At 45.5% G+C, this 22,200-nt stretch overlaps 2 protein-coding genes across 4 annotated transcripts; both read right to left on the reverse strand.

Moving 5' to 3' along the window:
• Positions 1-10,462: 10,462 nt before the first annotated feature.
• Positions 10,463-12,777, reverse strand: LOC125555993. Of its 3 annotated transcripts, none has more exons than XR_007304969.1 (4): positions 12,458-12,777; positions 11,705-11,773; positions 11,028-11,125; positions 10,463-10,870 (listed from the first exon to the last, which is right to left on the reverse strand). XR_007304969.1 is itself a non-coding variant. In XM_048718796.1 (3 exons), exons 1-3 carry the CDS (start codon positions 12,518-12,520, stop codon positions 10,726-10,728), a joined length of 306 nt encoding a protein of 101 aa, XP_048574753.1. In that variant the 5' UTR covers positions 12,521-12,777; the 3' UTR covers positions 10,463-10,725. The 3 variants fall into 3 exon arrangements, 1 of the variants encoding a protein (XP_048574753.1); XR_007304970.1 differs by having other exon boundaries at positions 11,697-11,773; XM_048718796.1 differs by lacking the exon at positions 11,705-11,773.
• A 3,815-nt stretch (positions 12,778-16,592) lies between these two features.
• Positions 16,593-18,483, reverse strand: LOC125555994 (cytochrome P450 76M5-like). Its single transcript, XM_048718798.1, has 2 exons — positions 17,553-18,483; positions 16,593-17,446 (listed from the first exon to the last, which is right to left on the reverse strand). Exons 1-2 carry the CDS (start codon positions 18,417-18,419, stop codon positions 16,829-16,831), a joined length of 1,485 nt encoding a protein of 494 aa, XP_048574755.1. The 5' UTR covers positions 18,420-18,483; the 3' UTR covers positions 16,593-16,828.
• Positions 18,484-22,200: the final 3,717 nt, after the last annotated feature.

Raw genomic sequence — 22,200 nt, forward strand, 5'->3', positions numbered from 1 at the left:
TGCTTGAACTTTACAATTTGAATTTCTGCCATTTCTTTTATTCCGAATGGACCACCGTTTTAAACTCGTACTGAGGTACTTACTACGCCTGAACTGGGGTGGCTGTCGCAACGCAAGGAAGATGTTGTGCGGCGGCGTGAGGTGAGACGCCGACTGCGTACAGAGGATCACGTGGAAGCGCTGCGTAGAGCGTGGTCTAGCGGCACGCTGGAGGGAGGACCATGGCGGGGCGGCACGCTCGAGGGAGGGGGTGCGGGGCGGCACGCTGGAGGGAGGGACTACGGGGCTGCGCGCTGGGGGGAAGGGGTGGCGGGGCTGCGCGCTGGAGGAAGAAGAAAGGCGGGGTAAGTTGGGGTCGCCGCGGCATGGGTCTGGTCCGACGGCATCGGGGTGCGTCGGGCGGGGGCGTCGCGCGACGGGGAGGGAGGAGGTGGCGCGCCGGCGGGGGAGGGGGCAGTGCACGGCGGGGGAGGAGGAGGGCGGCGCACGCGGGGGAGGGAGGGTGCGGCGACCGGGGGGGGCGCACGGCGGGGGAGGGGGGGGGGGGGCGGGAGGGAGGGGGCGGAGCCCGGCGGGGTGGGAGGGGCGCGCGCTGGAGGAGGAGTTGGGGATCGGGAGGGAGGTGGTGGGTTCGGTCGCCGTCGCTCCTATATAGGGCCGAAGGGTAACATAATATTATTTTGTTACTAGTAACAGAATAGCCCTGTCCTATATATATATTATATATATATATATATATATATATATATATATGGTGGGTCTATTATGATAACATCCCTTAAGAGTCTTATTATGATAACACCTGGCTTATTCTGATAACAAAAAAGAACTACACGAGTGCGCCGAACCGAACTGCACGGTGACAAAACCTACCACCTACCCCACTAGTGCCCAACACGACCCACCCCACGCTCACACACAACCCACCTCCTCTCCCACCTTCTTCCTCCTGCGATTGCCAGAGCCCCGCATCGCCCTGCCTTCCTCTGCGCGCCGCCGTGCCGACCACCCAACGCAGCCTCGATCCGCCGAGCCACCTCCGCCTTGCCCTGAAGCCGCCGCCGCTGCCGCCAGGGCCCCGCCCCACCCCGGAGGCCCTTGAATCTCCGTGCCAACCGCCGCCCTCCCCGGCATCCCTCGCCGCAGGATCGGCCACCCCCAACCTCCCTCGCCGCCAGATCGGGCCGCCCCGGCCTCCCTTGCGCCGGATACGGTCGTCCCCGGCCTCCCTCTCTACCGGATCGGGCTGCCCCGACCTCTGTTTGCCATCCCCGCGGCCTACTGAGGTCACCGTGGCCCTCTCCTCCCTAGATCTGGCGAGCCTCCCATGGCCCTCTCCTCCCCATACCCCGCCGCAACTGGCCAGCGGCCTTCCTCCCATGTCTCGCCGGTGCTACATCATACGGCGCGGATCCGGTTGCACCGCCCCAGGCACCCTGGCGCATCACGTGGCCATGGCGGGATCCCCACTGCCGGCGTGCCCCTTCCCACCAGCCGCCCTGATGGCCGCCTCCCCCCTCCTCTTCTGCTCCATTGCCAAACACCACCGCAGGTACGAATGAGGTCAATCGGCGGCGAGGTTCAGGCAAGTTTTCCCTGTAATTCCAGCGAGCAGTTCGGCTAGTGCGGCCATGCGGTTCGGCCAGCCCATGGCTTCAGTTCGTCGGTGCGCTGCCGCGGGTGGGGTCATCCTCTCCTACTCCGGCCGAGATCCATGGCCACTGATCCCCCTTCCTTCGCTCCCATGTATGTGCAACAGTTGAGCACCCACCAACCCCAATATGTGTGTCCTCCATTGCTCTGTCCTCGCCGACATGTTCCCACGAACAGGGAGTTAGCTTAGTTGTTTATTGCCGTCCTCTTCTGTTATTGCCACTGAACCTCCATGAGTAGGAGTTCAGTTAACTCCGTAGTTCTATTTTTGTTTAACTTGTGCCATGCAGTTCGCTATGTAAAATTGCAGTGAATTTTTTGTACTTTTATTTCTGCTCATTTTACAGAGATGTTCTAATTTGTTGCAGATTTTGGTTGCAAGTGTAAAGAGAAAAAAGTGATTCAGTGTGGTACATGATGATATGTAGTTTTAGCACCGCGGTCACGCAGGCCACGGAGTATGCGTCACCGTCCGTGGGCGTGTGCAGTGCGGCGCGTGGGTGCTTGCAGTACGCAACCCGCCTATTCAACTGATTTTTTTGATCTAGCTAGTGTTGATTTTGTGTGTATGTATGTGTGTGGCTGTGTAAAACAAATGGGTGAATGTATTATCTCCATGAGCATCATCAGCGGCCATAGACAGTGGCGCAAAACATAAAGTGTGCATGTAGTTTGGTTAGCTTGTTCTTGCAGTACTTTGTTTTTGTTTTGTGAGGTTCACTTGTTCTTTAAATTATTCAGCGAATGTTGGTGTGAGGTAAAATTATTATGGTGGAAAAAAATGTAATTTTAAATGCAGTCCACTCGCCTCATTCATGCAGCTCACTAACATTGACCATGTAGTCTAGATCAAATTACAAAAAAGGAAAGTTAACAAGCCACAAAATAATTACGGAGTTCAATTTGCTACATGTCGCGGTTTACTTGCCCTCATCCATGCGGTCCACTCTCGTTCATAAAAGAAGTTGGAAAAGGGACAACAAAAACCTATGTGGTTCACTTTCCGTAGTGTCGTGGGTCATTTACTCCCAAAACTCCCAAAAACTCGTCTAAGATCATGAAGTTCGTTTGACTATCTCATGCAATTCGGTTTTCGTCCAATGCAATGCGGCTTTCTGTCGGATGAATATCATGAAGTTCGCTTGACTGTCTGATGCAGTGCGGTTTTCGTCCGATGTAGTGCGGTTTTCTGTTGGGCGAAGTTCACTCGTTGATTTGGGTATCGCGAAAAACAGTGTCCGCATTTCGGTAAATTTGAAATTCCTCTTAATTCGTAAAGAATTACAGAGAGTGTTCTACATGAAAAAGTTGCGTCTCGTCGATATCTTTCCAACAGCGTATGATTTGAATTATTCTGACCAGCCGTTCGTAAAAATTTCGCGAAAAAACAGCCGCCGCCTCTCGAAGTCAGCCGCATAATTTTCAAAATTAACTAAAATCCGTAAGGAATCTCAAAACCATTTCAACATATGAAAGTTGCGCCTTGTCCGTATCTTTCCAACAGCGTATCATATGTCTCGTTTCGACAAACGGTTAGAAAACTGGAGCAAAAACAGTATCGAAAATTTCAAAAAAATTGAAAAACAGAGTTCCGCGATTTAGTAAATTTGAAACTGCTCTTAAACCGTAATGAATTAGAGAAAGATTTATATATGAAAAAGATGCTCCTCGACGATATCTATCCAACGGCGTATCATTTGCTTCATTCCAACAAGCGGTTTAAAAAAACACGAAAAAAACGCTCGCTGCCACTCGTCATCCGCCGCACTATTTTCAAAATTGCTCTTAAACCGTGTGGAATCTCGAAAAGTGTTCAACATGTCGAAATTGCGCCTAATCCATAGCTTTTCAATGGTATATTACAGGCCTCATTCCGATAAACGGTTAAAAAATTAGAGCGAAAACAGTACCGAAAAAATAACTCGTGCAGTTTTTTCCGACGAGAAGTTCACTAGTCTCTATTGCAGTGCTCGTCGTCAAAATGATGCAGTGCGCTTCTGTTGAGCGTGCAGTGCCGAAGTGGTGTACAGAATAGTTATTCTGCTAATATTAGCAGAATAGACCGTCTGTGTGTGTTACCTCTATCCTCATTGCCGTCCATCTCATCTAGATACGTGCACTTGTTAGCGGGTTGTAGTTTCCCATATAAATGGGTTTAGTCAGCCTGATTAAAACCCACCGGATGTTTCCTATTTTTGGGGGATTTTGTGTTGTTACTATATAACTACCTCACCGTATGTTTTGCCGCTCGCTGGTGGCATCGCGTTCATTCAGGGATATACTATGGCTTCATGTATGATACGGGGTCACCAAAGGGAAACAAGGTACGCATGTTCATCTGTTCTTCTTTTCTTCATGCAAATCCATGCATATTGCTTCTAATACGTGCACATATACTAATCTTTAATCCATCAATCTGCAGTTTGAACATTAGTCGTTGAAGATCGAACTAGTCGAGGACTTCCTTGGCGTTTAGGAGTTGGTGGTCGTCGTTAAATTTTTGATGGGATCACAGCGAGGCCGCGCCGGCGGCGGCAACCATGTCCGTGTATTGAGAACATCGCACCAACACGCGCCGCTGCAGGCGATGACGTCCGCGCCGCTTTCACTCTGAGGCCACGCCGCCGCATCGGCGTCCGCGTATATATAAGTCGTCCTTGCATGAGCGGCCATGCATTGTGATTAGACTACACTTCTGTCTAGATCAATTTGGATTTGGCCAAAAGCAAACTGAAAGGATACTAGGCAGGGGTGTATATACGGTCATTCATTGTAGGAGTACATGAGTCATCAGTTATGGCCTATTTGTATTGTTGTACCCATCAATGCAATCTATGTATACTATATACTTTATTAATAAGAAATATATTCCATACTACGTTCTTTCTTCATATTCTCCACCCTACTTTCTGCATATACTCTTGTTTGCATGAATATACTACTCAATAGTTTGGTTCAAAGAAAAGTGAATATGAATTTTCAAAAGTAAAAAATTATATACTCCTATTTCAAAAACACACGCACACACATACTCCATACTAAATTTTAGAAATATACTCCATACTACAACTGAGAGAAGTATGTACACTTCCCTAGACACTACAAAAAAGAAGTATACCACATACTCCTACATAATACTACCTTTGTAGGGGTAATACTTCATATGCTAAGATATTTCATGTAAAATATGTCAATACTCCATACTCCATACTTCATACTTCAATAATTACATGTTAATACTTCATACTACAAGTACACATGAGTGTACAAAATCTAGAAAAGATATAACGTTCTCATATTGCCTTTTTAAACTAAAACTAGTAGTTATCTGCTCCGACCGACCCCAAAAAAGTATCTACTATGACTACGAAACTGCCCTCCACCTAACAAGAATGGTCACCAAGTTTTTCAATGTATGGTCGTCAAGAATTGAGGAGGTAGTTAAACCAGCGCCACTAGCTTGCCGGATTATTTAATTAAAAAAAACTGAATTAGCTGTTGCCTATTGGATTACTAGCACCCGTTAACCTTATCCATGGACCCGGTTAGCTTTATGCTACATTTGAGGGAAGAGGACACGTGGAGGGCAGCTAGCTAGGTGGTAACTACAAGCGGTAATATAAATTTGTCACATATATATATATATAAGGTGGGTCTATTCTAACAACACCCTTAAGACCTTATTCTAATAACACCTAAAGCTTATCCTGATAACCCCCTACTCAGCAGCCACCCGACCCGAACGACACAAACTAGAAAAAAAAAGAAAAACAACGCCCCCACGCCCACCACTCGACCACCTCTCTGTCTCTCTTCCTCCACCACCGACGCCTCCCACAATTCCCCACCACCAACCACCTTCCTCTCCTCCCCCGCGCCGCCCCCTCCAGCCTCATCCCTCGGCGCCGCCACCCTCCAGCCTCACCCCCCGGCGCCGCCCCCCTCCAGCCTTCTTCCCCTGGCTCTGCCCCCTCCCCACCTCCCCTCCAGCCAACTCCCCAGCCACTGGCCGCACCAGTGCCACGGCGCTAGATGGTCGGCGCCACGACGTCCCCGAACGGTGCGCCTACCCTCCGCCACCCACGGCACCGTGCGCAGGTGGCGGTGCCACCTCCAAGCAACCCTGCCCCGACCTGCCGCTAGATGGGATCCGGTCTGCTAGGCGCCGGATCCAGGCCACATCGGGCCCCCGCGACGCCCCGCTGCCGGAGCCAAGCCGCGACGGCCCCCACGCCGCCGCCCTACCTGCTCCCCTCGAGCTGCCCCTGCTCCGGCCCTGGCGCTGCCCCTGCCCTGCGTCTCCTGCTCCCCCCAAGCAGCAGGCTCGTCATGTCCCCCCGCCGGCCTTCCGTGCAGTCCGGTGACCACATCTGTGCAGCCACAGCCGCGCGGGACGACCTCAACAGCACCGGAGGCGAGCCGCCCTCCCCTCTCTCCTTTGCTTCTTCCTCCTCTCCCCGCAAACTCCCTCCGGCGAGGTTCAGTACACGTCCATCCCCCGGAGGCTCGCGTGCAGTTCAGCCAGCGACGGCGTGTAGTATGGCGTACGACGGCATGCAGTTCCGCGACCCTCCCATGCACCACGACAACGACGAGCAGCAACGTGGATGGGAGTGGACTGCATCCCACGTCGTACGTTCACGCAGCAAACCACCACCCCGCACCCTGCGGTCTGCTCCCTCGTCGGTGGTGGATCCAAGCTCATATGCGCCCATGCAGTCCACTGCATCCGTGAAGGTCACCGGAGCTCATCTGCTCCTTTGTTCTTCAGTATGCAGTTTGGTTCTCTTTTTTGCTTTCAAATTTATTGTATGCCGAAGTGCAGTTTGTCAAATGGGTGTATTCTTGCATGCAGTTCGGTGATGTTCTGTAAAAACTAAAAAAATTTGCTGCTGGTAGTATAAGAAATTCAGACCGATAGTTTGCCTTTTGCAGTTCACTGCTCCTCTCCAGGCAGCACGCTATATCCTTTTTTCGGGTGTTCATACAAAAATGCAAGACTTAGTTTGTATATTATAGAAAAAAATATAATGTGGTTCATTTGTATGAAGGCTTGTGGTTCGCTGTGTAAAAAGAAAAGGAAAGAAAAACAACGATGTAGCCCTTCTTTTGTAAGAGCACTTCACCTCGTCCTTGAGCCAAAACTACAAAAAAAAGAGCTGCCAAACAATATAAAAAATGTTGTAGTTCTCTTGACCGCGTCACGCAGTGCAAAACTCATTAAAACAAAAACAAATGTTATAAAATAAAAACAAAACAATGCAGTACACTAGCCTCAAAACAGAAACAAATGTTATAAAATAAAAAACAAAACAATGTAGTACACTATCCTCAAGAATGCGGTCTAAATGCATTAGTAAAAAAGAGTCATGGAAAGAAAAAACTAATGCAGTACTCTTGGCTCATCCACACAATTCAAACAAAGAAAAAGAAAATCCTTTTTTTAGAAGTTCACTCATGCGGTTCACTTTAGGTAGTGTCGCGGCTCACTTACTCCCGATTTGAAGTGCAAAAAACATGTTACAGAGACGACAAAAAAAAGATTGTGGTTCTTGCAAAATTTGCATCGACAAAGGAAATCATGAAATTCACTTGACTGCCTGCTGCAGTGCGGTTTTCCGTTTGAAGCAGTGCGTTCTTCTATCCGATGAAAGGTCCACTCGCTTGGCCAACGCGCATAAAAATTTAATAAGTATGAAAAAAAATACAACAAAAACTCATGAGGTTCATTTTTGATAGTGTTGCGGTTCATTTTCGGAAGTGTTGCGGTCCACTCTTGTTCAAAAAAAAGTTGAAAAAAAGACAACAAAAACTTTTGCGAGCAATTTATGTCCGACAAAAAGAAATCATGAAGTTCACTTGGCTGCCTGCTGCAGTGCGGTTTTTCGTTTGAAACAGTGCGTTCTTCTGTCCGATGAAGTACACACGATGATTTTGGTCTCGCGAAAAACAGAGTGTGCGCTTTTCGGTAAATTTAAAACTGCTCTTAAACCTAAGGAATTAGAGAGAGTGTTCTACATGAAAAAGTTGCGTCTCGTCGATATCTTTCCAACGGCATATCATTTGAATCATTTCGACAAATGGTTTGTAAAAATTTCACGAAAAACGGCTGCTACCACTTGTCGTCCGCAGCACGATTTTCAAAATTAACTTAAAACCGTAAGGAATCTCAAAAACATTTCAACATATGAAAATTGCGCCTCGTACGTAGCTTTCCAACGGCGTATCATATGCCTCGTTTCGACAAACGGTTAGAAAACTGGAGAGAAAACAGTACCAAAAATTTTGAAAAAAATTAAAAAAACATAATTCCGTGATTTAGTAGATTTGAAATTGCTTTTAAACCGTAACGAATTAGAGAAAATAATAGATATGTAAAAGATGCGCCTCGACGATATCTATCCAACGGTGTATCGTTTGCTTCATTCCGACGAGCGGTTTAGAAAACAACGCGAAAAAACGCTCGCTGCCACTAGTCATTGGCCGCACCATTTTCAAAACTGCTCTTAAACCGTGAGGAATCTCGAAAAGTGTTCAACATGACGAAGTTGTGCCTAATCCATAGCTTTCCAACGGTATATCTTACGCCTCGTTTCGATAAACGGTTAAAAAACTAGAGCAAAAACATTACCGAAAAAACGTTGCGTACAGTTTTTTACGACACGAAGTTCACTGGTCTCTGTAATGCGGTGCTCTAGCTATAGAAAGTGCAGTGCGGAAGTGTTATCAGAATAGTTATTCTGATAATATTATCAAAATAGACCAGCTGTATATATAATAGTTATTCTTCACCCCCTTTATTTTATCATCAATGCACCGTAATTTTACGTTCCGTAAGTTTTATCTTATTTCCGACGCAAAAAGGAACCGTAAGAAAATATATAATCACCGAAAAAAATTATGTTATATAAAATTACAAACCTAAAAACATAGTCTAAAATACACATAAACTGCAAATTTTCTTGCCTTATGACCTATATTTTTATTTTCTTATGTCAAATTTTACGTAGTGAATCAATATGAATGTAAAATATTTGAATTCGAAACGTAATTTAATTATGAAATGATCGTAAGATTACCTCGGGTGAAAAATAACTTATTCTGCACCCTGGGTGATGAATAGTAACACTATATATATATATATATATATATATAGGTATTCTTACGATCGCTTCATAAATAAATTACATTTGGAATACAAATAGTTACATTCATATTGATTTACTACGTAAAATTTGGTATAAGAAAAACAAAAAAAATAGATATAAGACTAGAAATATCGTATTTTTATGTATGTTTTACACTATGTTTTTACATTCGTAATTTTACATAATATAAAATATTTTTTACGGCGAGTACATATTTTATTACGTTCTCTTCTTATGTATGAAATAAGACATAATTTACGAAACGTAAAAATACGGTGCATTGATATCAAAATAGAGAGGGGATGAAAAATAACTATTCTTCACCCAGGGTGACGAATAGCGTGACCCTAGGGTCGCGCTATTCGTCAACCTGGGTGAGAAATTGTTATTTCTCACCCCATCCATCTGGTGCATCGACCACACCCTCCTCGCGAACCAATTCTGTTGTCAGCTTCGTAACCGACGCCGTAAGATTTTCAAACTCTCCCGTAAGAAAAGAATACTACCGTCCGAAGATATCTATAGGAACCCAAGAACTCCAACCACCGCCGTAAGATTTCCATCGACGTAAGATTTCTGGGAACCTATAGGATTCCAACCAGCATCGTAAGATTCCCAAACTCTCTCGTAAGGAAAAATAGCTCACGTAACTAGTCAGCCCAGGTGCGCCAGCACTAATCTATTTAAAAAACACTGATGTGCAGAATTTCGAAAGCCATGTAAAGTAGGAACTCTGACGTAAACCTTATTGCAAGAATTCTCTTTGGACCACCAATTGAACCTAAAATACCTTATGCCGAGAAATCATCACCAAGTAATGGCATGTTCTGATGTTCCTGTAATAATTGTCATCTTGACTGCATATGCAAGAAAAGCACAAGGCTTAGGCCTGGAAAATCATGGCACAGCCAAATGCACCGCAAATAGCCTGCCGTGCATATAAAAACCCTAAAATATAAAGTCATGCAAGAACTAAGAGAAATTTAGTACTACGTGAGCTAAGGACAACTCTAGCAAAACTCAGGTTTTACTCATCTAATCTGACCTAGCGAACTCCTAAAATCCATAGAGGAGGATAACTTTTCCTCCATGGTGTATCCAGCGCCTATATTTACTCCATCGCTGAGCGACCGAGTAAAAAAATTTCCTTCCTCCTCTGCGTCTCCTCCTCTCGAATCCTCGCAGCCAGCGACTCCCCCACCGTTCCCCGTCGCCCCCTCCATCGCCGCCGGTACCCCGAGGTGGTGGAGGGAGAGCGCAAGATCTTCGTGGAGGCGAAACGCACGGCCGACGAGGAGGTCATTGTCCTCTCGGACGACAAGGACGGCAGCGCTGCCGACGACTTTGACATTGAAGAGTGGCGAAGGATCTTCCCTGAGTGCGGCGATGACGGCACATGGGCGGACTCCATGGGCAGTGGGATTTCACGGGTGGACTAGACTATGTTTCGGCGGATTCTTATGTACATTATGTGTCGAATTTTTGTTTAGAAGTTTGTTTAAATCGAATCTATGTTGAACTTATGAAAATTTGCTTTTACTCCACTTAATTTAGGAGTTCGGCTAGGTCCGACCAAAACTTAGTGGAATAAAAATACTTCACTAAGTTTACTCTACCGTTTTGCTCCTCCATTTTTAGGAGATTGACTAGAGTTGGCCTGAGTACACAATCGTTGTATATAGGAGTAACTATTAATTACATGTGAAGCTAATTGTATATACAATTCAAGTCAAAGATAATTCTGGTAAACACATGGTATACCTCCCTTGCAAAAAAAAGACACATGGTATACTAGTATACACTGATAAAAGAATTTTACGGAAACAACATAATGGTGTCAAAGCCAATATTCGCAAAAAAAAAGCCAACTTCATATGATCATATCGCTTTTGTTAGCACTGCCTTTCTTCATATCAGCATATGGTCAACGGAGGGGAAGATATGAAGCAAGTAGTGATTCTGAAATGGTAAACACACCCTGTTTCACCCCCTGCCTACAAGGCAACAACACTAGTAGAGATCTGAGAAGGACCTCATCTGGAAGCTTCCCCAACCATGTCAATGGCCAACTGCACAATGAAAAGAAAACATATGACATAACTCAAGAAAAATATCTTGAAACTCTTACAAAATTTGTTCTGACAAATTATCCTCTTCATTCCAGAAAAAGTGAAATGTTGCAATGATACAAAGAGATATTCTTTTCTGTTAATAGAAGAAATTTACCTAATTAAAACTAGCAAGACCAATTGATACCAACCATAGCTCCCACAGCTTAGCCTAACTGTTGATGTGAACTTGCCGAGGAACTTGCTGATAAGAGCCTGCACATAAAAAGGAGTAAGCATAGAACAATAACCAAAAACTCTATTATCTTGACAAGGGGTATAGTATAAGACAACAGTATAAGTCTTCCGTTACACAGATGTAGAGATTTTGGTTATTGTCAAGAGGAATCAGATGAACCAAATAGTGTTGTCTTAGTTTGTACGGAACATAAACATTTGTTGATGGATAGTCTATACGGACAGTCGGACATGCATGATAACAGCGTGTGCGAGTACACTTGCAGCTGTAGTCAGGGCTGGGGCACTTCAATTCATAATTTCTTCTGAACAGACATGAATCACAACATTGAAACCGAAGAATTTTTTAATCTCTAGTAGGCAGTTATCTGTTATGTGACCAAGTCAGCATCAGTTACGTGATAGGGCAAAGGAACCACATAAATCCTGCCTTCATCACTGCTAAATTGTAAATGAAGCAACTACTAGTGATCTTTACAAGAAGATTCTCTTCCTTTGAAAGGTTGGAACCTACTGCAATCCATAGAAAGGATTTGACGATTGTATACCTTACACATTACTATTATATTAATAACCAAAGGGCACTCACCACCTCACCTCAAAGTTCTTAACCACCCTGACAAGCAGACTTCAGCAAAGCCAAATCAATGGCCAGCCTCAAAACACCTGAAATGTCTACCATCTCTTAGTATTGCTAACAGATTTAAGTAAACCTGCTGAATTTTCTTATACAGATTTGCAGCCAATTTTTTTACATAGATAGATACCTTGCTCTCTAAGTAGTGGCTAGTGACATGACCAAAGGGGGAAAAGGAGGTTAATTATAACACTACCTTGCAGACTTGTACCCATGTTCTCAAATTCAGCTATTACCAGCTACCACTGATTTTCTGAAAAGAAGTGCAACACTACCTTGCAGACTTGTACCCATGTTCTCAAATTCAGCTATTACCAGCTACCACTGATTTTCTGAAAAGAAGTGCACTTGAATTTATTTACTTTTAAACTTGTTTCATACAATTTCTGGTTTATCCAATAGTCTGTGTGGCGACTATTGGAGCTAACTCGTCATTAGCATGTTATAAATGTAGAAGCTGTGAATAAAAAATTTCCAAGCGGCAAACTCAAGAATAAGACATTAGCTCGCTGCCTGGTTAGCTGAAACTAAATAAAGTGAATGCTGTGAACATGCCTACTTGAGATATTTATTCACCACCCGTTAATTTGTATCCTTCCACACTATAGTATTGATTAGTTAACCGTAGATCTAGATCTGCTCTATAAAAAATTAAAAAGAGAGAATCTGGTGGAGATCTGTTACCAGATTGAGCAAAACTGAATTTTTCATACCAGTGTGACATGTATGTTGATGATGCAAGACGGTGAGGAGGCCAGCCGTGGACTTGTGGCCATGTGGAGTCACAGCTCATGGCTGGACTGGCCGAGCATACCGTCTTGGTCTGCCGCAGACGCTAGATGCCGCCGGCCGACGAGGGCACCAGGCCAGCCGCCGAGCCGCACGGAGACGAGGGCCTCACCCCACCGCACACAGCCGAGAGGCCGCCGCTACGCTACGTCCACTCTTCTCCGCCCTGCTGCCGGCACCGAAGCCACCCATACTGATCGGCCGCTCGCCGCCGGAACCGGATCCTCTAAGAAATGTCACCGTGCTACAGTGTTAGGCTAGTGTAAAATGAAGAAGGAAAGTTAGGGACTTTAGTAAATAATTAATAAGTTGTTTAGTGTTGGTATTTACTGTAGATATAAATAATTTAAATTTTATTTTATTTCACCATCAATTTGTTTGCATATAATTACTATAAATGTATACAGTAGATCATCAAATTGCAAATTAATTTAAATCATTTTAGACATAATTATATGAATAGAAAGAAGGAAAGTTAGAGTATTGTAGCTTCTCTAACATTCCTTCTTAATGTTAGAGGATCCGGTTCCCTCGCCGCTGAGACCTCCGGCCGCTACCGCCCGCAATTAGAAACGCCATGAGCCCACGACTAAAATAATATTTTCTCAGTTCCAAAATAGATGACCCAACTTTGTATTAACATTAATATTTTGGAACGGAGGGAGTAACCGTTCATGAGTATACCAAACTAATAAATTACATCGGCTGACATTGTGAAGGGGCAAAAATTTACTCAGCAGGCGTTGGATCCCGTAAGAAAAAGGAGAGCGGTGGAGGTGCGAGTGCGAGACAGGGTGAGGAATAGCTTATCACTTTGGGTTTTAAATAGATTTCATATATATATTTATATATATGTAGTGTTACTATTCATCATCCAGGGTGCAGAATAAGTTATTCTTCACCCAAGGTAATCTCACGATCATTTTATAATTAAATTATGTTTTGAATTTAAATAGTTACATTCCTATTGATTCACTACGTAAAATTTGACATAAGAAAATAAAAGTATAGGTCATAAGACAAGAAAATTTGTATTTTATGTGTATTTTAGACTATGTTTTTACGTTTGTAATTTTACATAACATAAAATATTTTTTACGGCAATTATATATTTTCTTACGGTTCCTTTTTGCGTCGAAAATAAGACAAAAATTACGGAACGTAAAAATTATGGTGCATTGATGGTAAAATAGAGGGGGGGTGAAGAATAACTATTTCTCACCTAGGTTGACGAATAGCGCGACCCTCCTATATGTATGTGTGTGTGTGTGTGTCTCTCTCTCTCTCTCTCTCTATATATATATATATATATATATATATATATATATATATATATATATATATATATATATATATATATATATATAATAGTATCACCTACTCCCTCCGTCTGAAAAAGTTTGTCTCGAGCTTGTCTTTCAATTGAATGTATCTAGCATTAACTTGTTGCTAGATACATTCATTTAAGGGACAAATTTTTCAGACAAAGGGAGTAGTTGTTTATCTTACTTAGCATAAGTAGTTGTTTTAGGTTTTGTGCTTGACAAATTAAACACTAATTTTATTTCGCATTTGTTCAAACTTAAACCGTAATTATTTTAAAGCGCCTATTCACACCCCCTCCCCCTCCTCTAGGCGACATCCATAATCTTTCAGCAACCATCAACATGTCCCATATATTTCCCCTACCAAGAAAATGAACAATTCTTCCGCTTACAATACATAAAATATATGCTTTCAAGAATCCCCAGAAAGCCTCTCGAAGCATTGATCGATAACAACCGGGTTGTATTCTCATTTGGTTCTCTAAAGTACTCCGCGCCAAAACCCTTAACTATAGCTTTGCAAAAAAAATGTACAATGACTCAAGGCATATGAACTCACTAATTCGTACATACTGATGAACTAGATCGTCGGGAACTCCATATGCAAGCATCCGGAGCTAAAGTGCATTTCCGATAAGAGAAGAAGCCAGCCTTACCAATAACATCGTACTTGCATTTGGAGTAATCATCACAAACCATAACTCCCTTTCGAATACGGTTGACCAATGACTTCCCATCCATAAGCATCGTCGGAAAAGTTAGGCGTTGAATAGTGAATTTGTGCGAAGAAAATAATCGTTGAATACCAGGACATGACTTCCAATATAACCCTCCAACACACATATTTGTTTCGTCCTCCAGAAGAAAAGCTCTTCTCCTTTGGTCGGCGTCGCCGCCGGTCTGTCCCATCTTCGATGACCTATAGGCCATGGAGGTGCGGAGGATCTCGCCCCCCCGCCGGCGGGAGGGACCCCGTTCTCCAGGGGCGGAGCCAGGATTTTGGTATTAGGGGGGGGGGGGGGGCAAGTCAAGTTCCTAAACTTTTCTAGACCAAAAAATAACAATCATCATACTGTAATATATGCTACGCGCTACAAAACATTGATACAGTTGTATGAGTTCAAATTTGCCTTTACAATTGCCAATAAGATGACAAAAAATTAATAATTTCACTGAAAGAGAACTTACGCTTTGTAAAAAAATCAACGTTTATGATCATGCATAACCCAAGTAAGCCTCCAGTTTCACAATGTCCGGCATATCCTGATCATGAGTGTCAATTGGACCGGATTTGTGACTTGCACATCAGCCTCATTAACAATTTCAGTAGAGAACTTGAAGCAACTGGCTTAAAAAATAAATTAATGTTAACAGTGTTTGACACCGCTTTTCTCTTCATAGCTGCTTTGCCATATAACAATTAGCTATATTGGATAAATTTGACATGGAGAAAGTTTGCATCACAAATAACTACTCATACAAGATAATTTGCATCACGGTCACACTAATTTTTAGGACATGTACAGGATAGGAATTCTTCATAGAATAATAGCATTACAAATCAGACTACCAAAACATGTAAACTAGTAAAATCTGATGTATATATTCAACAATGATACAAGATGAGAATTGAGATTTGTAGATGAATGGCCTGATGTGCTGATGTGCTAAACCTAGTTTCCGTTGGTTGGAATCAAGCCTGCATCGCGCCGTCGCAGTTATGTCGTATGAATAGAGTAGGGAGCAATAGGGCAGGGAAAAGAGGTGGCCAGGCGGGCGAGGGCACGGAACGGCGGCGACGAAGCCACGTACAGGTTTTTCTTATAAGCCTAATCCACGTACAGGCTAATCATGCGAGAACGCAAAGCCTAGCTAGTGTGGGCTTCACATGGGCCTTTTCTCTTTTTTACAAATTCACGTTGTGACATAGGGGGGGGGGGGGCAGAAACGTATAAGTCTAAGAAATACGAGCGTTCGTATCGCTAATTACATAGCATCGTTCGACCATTAGGGGGGGCCAGGCCCCTGCTCGCCCCCCCTTGGCTCCGCCACTGCCGTTCTCTTTTTTCTTAGAGTCTGCGTCTTGGTTGGGGCTGTGTGGTGGCGGTGATGTCTCTTAGTAAGAATGATGTCTCCCACATTCTATCCCCATCCCAATGGTGTGTCTAGCATCATTGGAGGGCGTGTGAAGGTTTGTCTCTATCGGATCTTGCGGATTTCGGTCGGTGCTAGTCTTCGGTGGATCTATTTGGATCCGATCTTCGTCAGTCTTCGTTTAAGTGTTTACAGGTTTGATCCTTCTGATCTACGACTTTCTTCATCGGCGATGGTTGCTATTCTGGTGCGTTGGTCCTATGAGGCCTTAGCACGGCGACTTCCTGATTATCTACTACAACAAGATTTGCCCGGCTCCGATGAGGGAGAGGTGATGACGCCGGCGCGCCTTCGGCTCGCTCCAATGCGTGTAGTCGTCGCTAGGTGGTCCACGGACACGGTTGTAATTTTTATTAACTATATTGTTCTTTGTACTGCTATGTTTAAAGATGAATAGATTAGAAGTTTCTCGTAGAAAAAACAAACCGTCCAACACAACAAGCATACCTTTGGTACCACCTTAAACTTCCAATTGCATAGGAAAGCCCACAATTGTTCTTCTAACGATGAAGCTTCCAACATCGCTCCTTCCTTTAGAGCGACGACACCACAACTGTTCTTTAACTTCAATGCTTGATAGTTTACCCAAAGCACTTGTACATTTATAATAAGTTTGTCTACTAATGGAATACATGTGGTTATTTCAAAAAAACACGTGTACATTTATTCATTATCATCACTTACCTATTCATTACTACTACACTTGTGATCTGAACGTCTCCCTTGTTCATGCCAACACAAACTGCTGATACCACATACGCAAACGAACAGTGCACGCGTACTACATCTACGCAGACAACCAAGGACAACAATCCATCACGAGAATAATGGCAGTGGCACGGCCTTGATTGGCGTGACCATATTGAGAGACATCCTATACCGGTCCCGAACATCCACGTCGCACGGCTGCATCCCCTCTGGCAGCCTCCACTCAAACCTGTGCAGCAGGGACGCGAGGATGAGGGTCACAACCCTTGTCGCCATGGGCATACCAGGGCAGGCCCTTCTCCCCGCCCCGAACGGCATGAACTCGAACCGGTCTTTGCCCCGGAAGTCCATGTCCGCCCCGACGAACCTCTCCGGCATGAACTCCTCGGGGTGCGTCCACGTCGCCGGGTCGCGCATGACGGCCCACAGGTTGACGATCACCATGGCGCCCTTGGGCACCACGAAGCCCCCGACCTCCGCGCCTTCGACCATGGCCTGGTGCGGTATCAGGAGCGGGCTTGGCGGGTGTAGGCGCATGCTCTCCATCAGCACGGCCTGGAGATACGGCAGCCTGCTGATGTCGGATTCGTCGGGATACTGCTTTGCACCAACCACTCCCTGCAGCTCGGCGCGAACCTTTGACATGACGGCCGGGTGCCGAAGTAGCTCGGCCATCGTCCACTCCACGGTGAGAGCGTTTGTCTCTGTCCCTGCTATGAACAGATCCTGCAAAACACGCGACATTTTTCTGGTTAGCTCGGATTTCTCATTTGTGTCCACTTCCTCGGATCTTCAAAGATCAGTTTATTCTTCAGTTCAGAGTCAAGCATACCAAAAGAAAGGACTTGATTGTCTGAATGCTGAGCTGATCCACCGAGTGAAGCTGGAGTAGCACATCCAAGAAATCCCCCTGCCTTTCACCTCCGGCCTTCATACGACGCTCAATAATCGGGTCAAAGAAGTCAAAGAACCTCCTCAGATGCTCGACGGTACGGCGGCGGCGGCCCTGCAAGTCAAGAACGGAGAGCACGGGAAAGAGGTCCGACATGTTCGGCTTGATGAGCTCCATGAGGAGGTCGTTGGTCAGCGTCTCGAGACCCTGCGCCCGGTCTGAGCTCAGGTCGCCCACCTCCTCGGAAAACAGCACGCTGGAGACGATGTTGAACAGCCCGGAGAGCACGACGCGGCCGACCTCCACGGTCTCCCCGGCATGGCCGCGGATGCAGCCCACCAGGCCCCTCACCTTCTCCTCCCGCACCGCGCGCGCCGCGTCGAGGGCGTGCGCCGAGAACAGGTGGTTGGTGCACACGGCGCGGAGGCGCTTCCACAGCGGGCTGCTGGACGGCAGCCATATGATGGAGTGCTCGTGGTTGCCCAGCGCGCGCGCGGCGTCGGCGACGGACCGCGCCGCCAGGAGGTGGTCGTACTTCTGCAGCACGTCGCGGGCGCACGCGGCGGACGAGGCCACGACGGCGGTGGTGGCGCCGAGCTTGATGGATATGATGGGGCCGTGCACCCCGGCGAGCCTGGTAAGGGCCTGGTGCAGATCGCCTTGGATGTCAAAGATGTTGCCGAGGAGAGGGATCGGCGTCGGGCCCGGCGGCAGCCGCGAACTCTTACTGCCTACAAGGAAGAGTTTGTAGAGGACACAAGAGGCGAGTGAAACGTACACAAGCCATAGCATGTACGAAGCTTCCATTTTCGCTTGCTACAAGTTCACGATGCGATGGGCTGTTGGCGCAATTGATTGAACGCAGTACGACTTATATACATGGAGCAACTGCGATAGTAAAATCTATATGGTGGGTTTCTTCGATTTTTTCATCCATCCAGAAGTAGATAGTAAACCACGTAAAAAAACAGAAGTAGATTGTAATTACCCACCTTGCTAGTTATAAGAGCATCTCCAACAGCCGCGCAACACGCGGTGTATTAAAAAGTACTTTGCAGCAACACTGGCTTCAACAGACACGCTAAAATTTAACGCGCGCGTAGCTCCAGCGGCCGTGCTAAAATGCAGCACACTATCACACGGACATTGCATACATATTTAAAAAAAATGATACATAGATATTTTACATAGTTCCATAGCATAGATAGGTAAAACTACAATGCAACGACATAAAAAACGACTAGATAGTGCAACTACAAGCTACTCCCAGTCGTCCTAATCATCATCATCATTATCCTCGCTGGTCTGTTCCGAGGTATCGAACCACATGTCCTCCCAACAATGATCATTATTCGTAAAGATCGACTGCCCACTTGCTTCAACGATATCGCACTGCGATAACGCCAGGGCCTTCCGCCGACGCCTGTTCAACCGATCCGCGCGGCGCTTTGCCGTCCTCTCTGCCCAGTAGGCTTGCTCGTTGGCGACGTCCTTCAGGTGGCGCCGGCGCTACTCCGCCATGCCTCGCTCGTCCTCCTCGACGATGAGGAGACGGCGCTGCCGCCGAGTGTGCTCCGCACGGTCCTGCTCCGTGATAAGACGAGGCGAAGGGGCGACGTCCTGCGCCTGCTGACGCGTGTGGACGTCCTGAAAGTTCATCTGCGCGCGCGGCCTATCTAGGCGCCACGCAGCCGCGTCGTACGCGCAGGCAGCCTTGTGCACAGTCTCGAAGGTGCCAAGGCCGAGCCGAACGTCGCCGGACCGAATCTCGGCATAGTACCAGCCCTTGGGGCGTTGGCGGACGCCGCGGTAGCCCGACACTCATCGGCGGCGCGGCGGCATGGTGGCGCGTCGGTGGGGGGCTCTGCAGCAGCTAGAAAGCAAAGGGAGCTACGAGAAAGTGGAGAAGAGCGTGCGTGGCAGTGTGGATAGCCGCGTGGCAAGTGCCGCAATTTATAGGCGCGCCAAATGTACCACGCAAGCTGCCGTCTTTTCTCGCGCGCTAGTTTCCCGCCACCGCTGGAGCACGCGAAAACATTCCACGCGCGCTAAAAAATCAGTTTACCACGCGCGCACATATTTTGGCGCGGTTGTTGGAGATGCTCTTAGTTGCACCCGAAGTTGATAATAATTACCCACCCACATAAGTCATAAAAATCACGCATTGATTTTCTCGTAGGTCGTTTCATTGCACACAGTGTTTTGTAGTCATCTTTTTTTTTCATTGGTTGTTTGTGTTACATATTAGACTAAGAGAAGAAATTGCAGAATAAGGACTCGAACAATGATCGTGTTAAAGGAGCCCGCATGCACGAGCCAAGTCATGTAGCCAATGTTGTTACAGAAATAAAGAACGGTATCCTTTTGATGGTTAAGCGAGTTTTCTACATCAAAAAACTTAGGGTATCTCTAAGAGAGACCCTCAAACCTTCAGTATATGTCCGATCGAATAGTTTCATTCACTTTTGCAATTTAATGCGGACCCGCATCAATTCGCAAACTGGCCTGGACGTCCGTTTTTCGGCAAAATAGAGACAAATGTGGGGAAGCTATACCGGATTTCGGACATCCACTTGACCAACCAAAGACTCCGTGTGGTCCTCCTGTCTTCTCTTTCTTTTTTTTGATCTGGTTCTCCTGTCTTCTCTATCTGCACATACATGGTCCCCTTCTCCTCTCTCTCCTCTCAACCGGACACCATACCATAATATCCCACCACATGCATGGTCCCACCTACTTTCTCTCCTCCCAACCAGATACTTTGTGAATAGCATTGAATGGCTCTCTCCCGCATCATGTCCGCGGACCACCTCTAGACATAAAAACAGACATTTATCGCAGGTATTTGTGAGTTTGCGTTGGAGATGCCCTTAGAAGCCATAGATCGATCATGTAAATATGTCGATGGCATGTAATCCTCGACCTTTTGCCTGCACTGCGCAGTAGCCCTGCTGGGCTATTTTGGGGCTTCATCGGACTGGTCAATGCTGGGCTAAAATGAAAAAAATTTGCTATCATGGAGAATCGAACTATCACGACCACCTTCAGTTTACGATGACGGTTCAACCAGTTCAACTAGCTTTTGATAGTGATAACGATAGAGGTCCACTACTGCAGAATGCTGCTAACGCGACACTACGATCAGAGACCCTTTGACGAAACTGTGTGCGATGCATTAATCGCAAACGGTGATGTAAAAAATCGTCAAAAAAGATACAAAATGTTTGCGATGGCGGGTACATCAAACACGGTTCAGATTTTACTTCTATGTGCGATGCTGGCATACGGTTGTTCCAGACAAACTATTTGCGATTATACAGAACAACAAAAACGGGCAACCATATCAATGTGTGTGCGATATACGACATACAATTCGCTCCGATGAACTATTTGCTATTAGAGAAAGCAACAGAAACGGTCAGTCAGATCAAGATGTGTGTGATATACGGCATACGGTTCACTTAAATGAACTGTTTTCGATTAGGTAAGAGAACATAAACGGTTCAACTTAACAAAATGTGTGTGATACGCGATAAACAGGCCCGAAGGTTAATTTGAGAACAAGTACACAGAGGTTAATTTGACATACATGACTTATAAGTTTCACAGAAATCATATCACTTTTTTTGGAAAACATTTGATTGCGTTGAATGTATATAGTGCACCGTCCTATTAGTTGAATTGACCTCGAGGTCCATGTTTTGAAAACATGTCATAAAGTAACGGGATAGACCTTTATTCAAGCCGATCAACATGTGTTCAAAAAACAAAAATTATCAAAAAGTAACGAGATAGACCTTCTTCAAGCCAATCAACATGTGTTAAAAAAACAAAAAATGTCAAAAATTAAAAACAAGGACCTCAAGGTTAATTCAACTAATATGATGAATCACTATATACATTCAACGCAATTAAATGTTTACAGTGATCCGTCAAATTAGTTAATTTAACATCGAGCCCACTTTCCATCCGGTCACCCATCTGATGACTAGTCAAGCCTCAGCACACTTAACTTGGGAGTTCTGTTAGATGAGCTATCGATAGGGAAGCTGGTCCTTGCTTCTGTAGGATCCCTCTTTGCATCCTTTATTGCGCACCCGGATGGCCGACTGTTGCCGCCCAATGGTCAATGCCACATCCCCCGCGAATGTAGAAGTTTCCCTCCATTGGATGAGTGGCAAACGGTTAATCCAGAAGAACTGTTTGCGATGATGCAGAACAACAAAAACAGGCAGCCAGATGAGGGTGTGTGCGATATAGGGCATACATTTCACTAGGATGAATTGTGTGTGATTAGGCAACACAATGGAAATGGTTCAACTGAACAAGATGTGTGTGATACGCGGCAAACAGGTCCGTAATCAGAAATGTGTGTGAAGACCAATAATAACACAAATGATTGCTGCTAATAAGCCGTGTGATTTGCTCTGTCTACAGAAGAATAACATGTGTGTGTATGTGTGTGCGCATATATATATAAGAGAGAGAGAGAGTGGCACTATTCTAATCTTGTGATTAGAATAACTATTTGGATCACAATGCCCTATATAGGGGCGATTGGATGTTCCTGATATCCCAACAAGCCCAC

The sequence above is a fragment of the Triticum urartu genome, chromosome 5, assembly GCF_003073215.2.
Source record: "Triticum urartu cultivar G1812 chromosome 5, Tu2.1, whole genome shotgun sequence".
Taxonomy (NCBI): domain Eukaryota; kingdom Viridiplantae; phylum Streptophyta; class Magnoliopsida; order Poales; family Poaceae; genus Triticum; species Triticum urartu.

Excerpts from the sequence above, each read along its gene's own strand:
- LOC125555994 (XM_048718798.1), bottom strand. The coding sequence starts at position 18,419 with ATGGAAGCTTCGTACATGCTATGGCTTGTGTACGTTTCACTCGCCTCT. Across the intron at positions 17,447-17,552 it reads CAATCAAGTCCTTTCTTTTG|GATCTGTTCATAGCAGGGAC; the intron begins GTATGCTTGACT and ends CGTGTTTTGCAG.
- LOC125555993 (XM_048718796.1), bottom strand. The coding sequence starts at position 12,520 with ATGGCCACAAGTCCACGGCTGGCCTCCTCACCGTCTTGCATCATCAAC. Across the intron at positions 11,126-12,457 it reads TCAACATACATGTCACACTG|GCTCTTATCAGCAAGTTCCT; the intron begins GTATGAAAAATT and ends TTTTATGTGCAG. Across the intron at positions 10,871-11,027 it reads GTCTTGCTAGTTTTAATTAG|TTGGCCATTGACATGGTTGG; the intron begins GTAAATTTCTTC and ends TTCATTGTGCAG.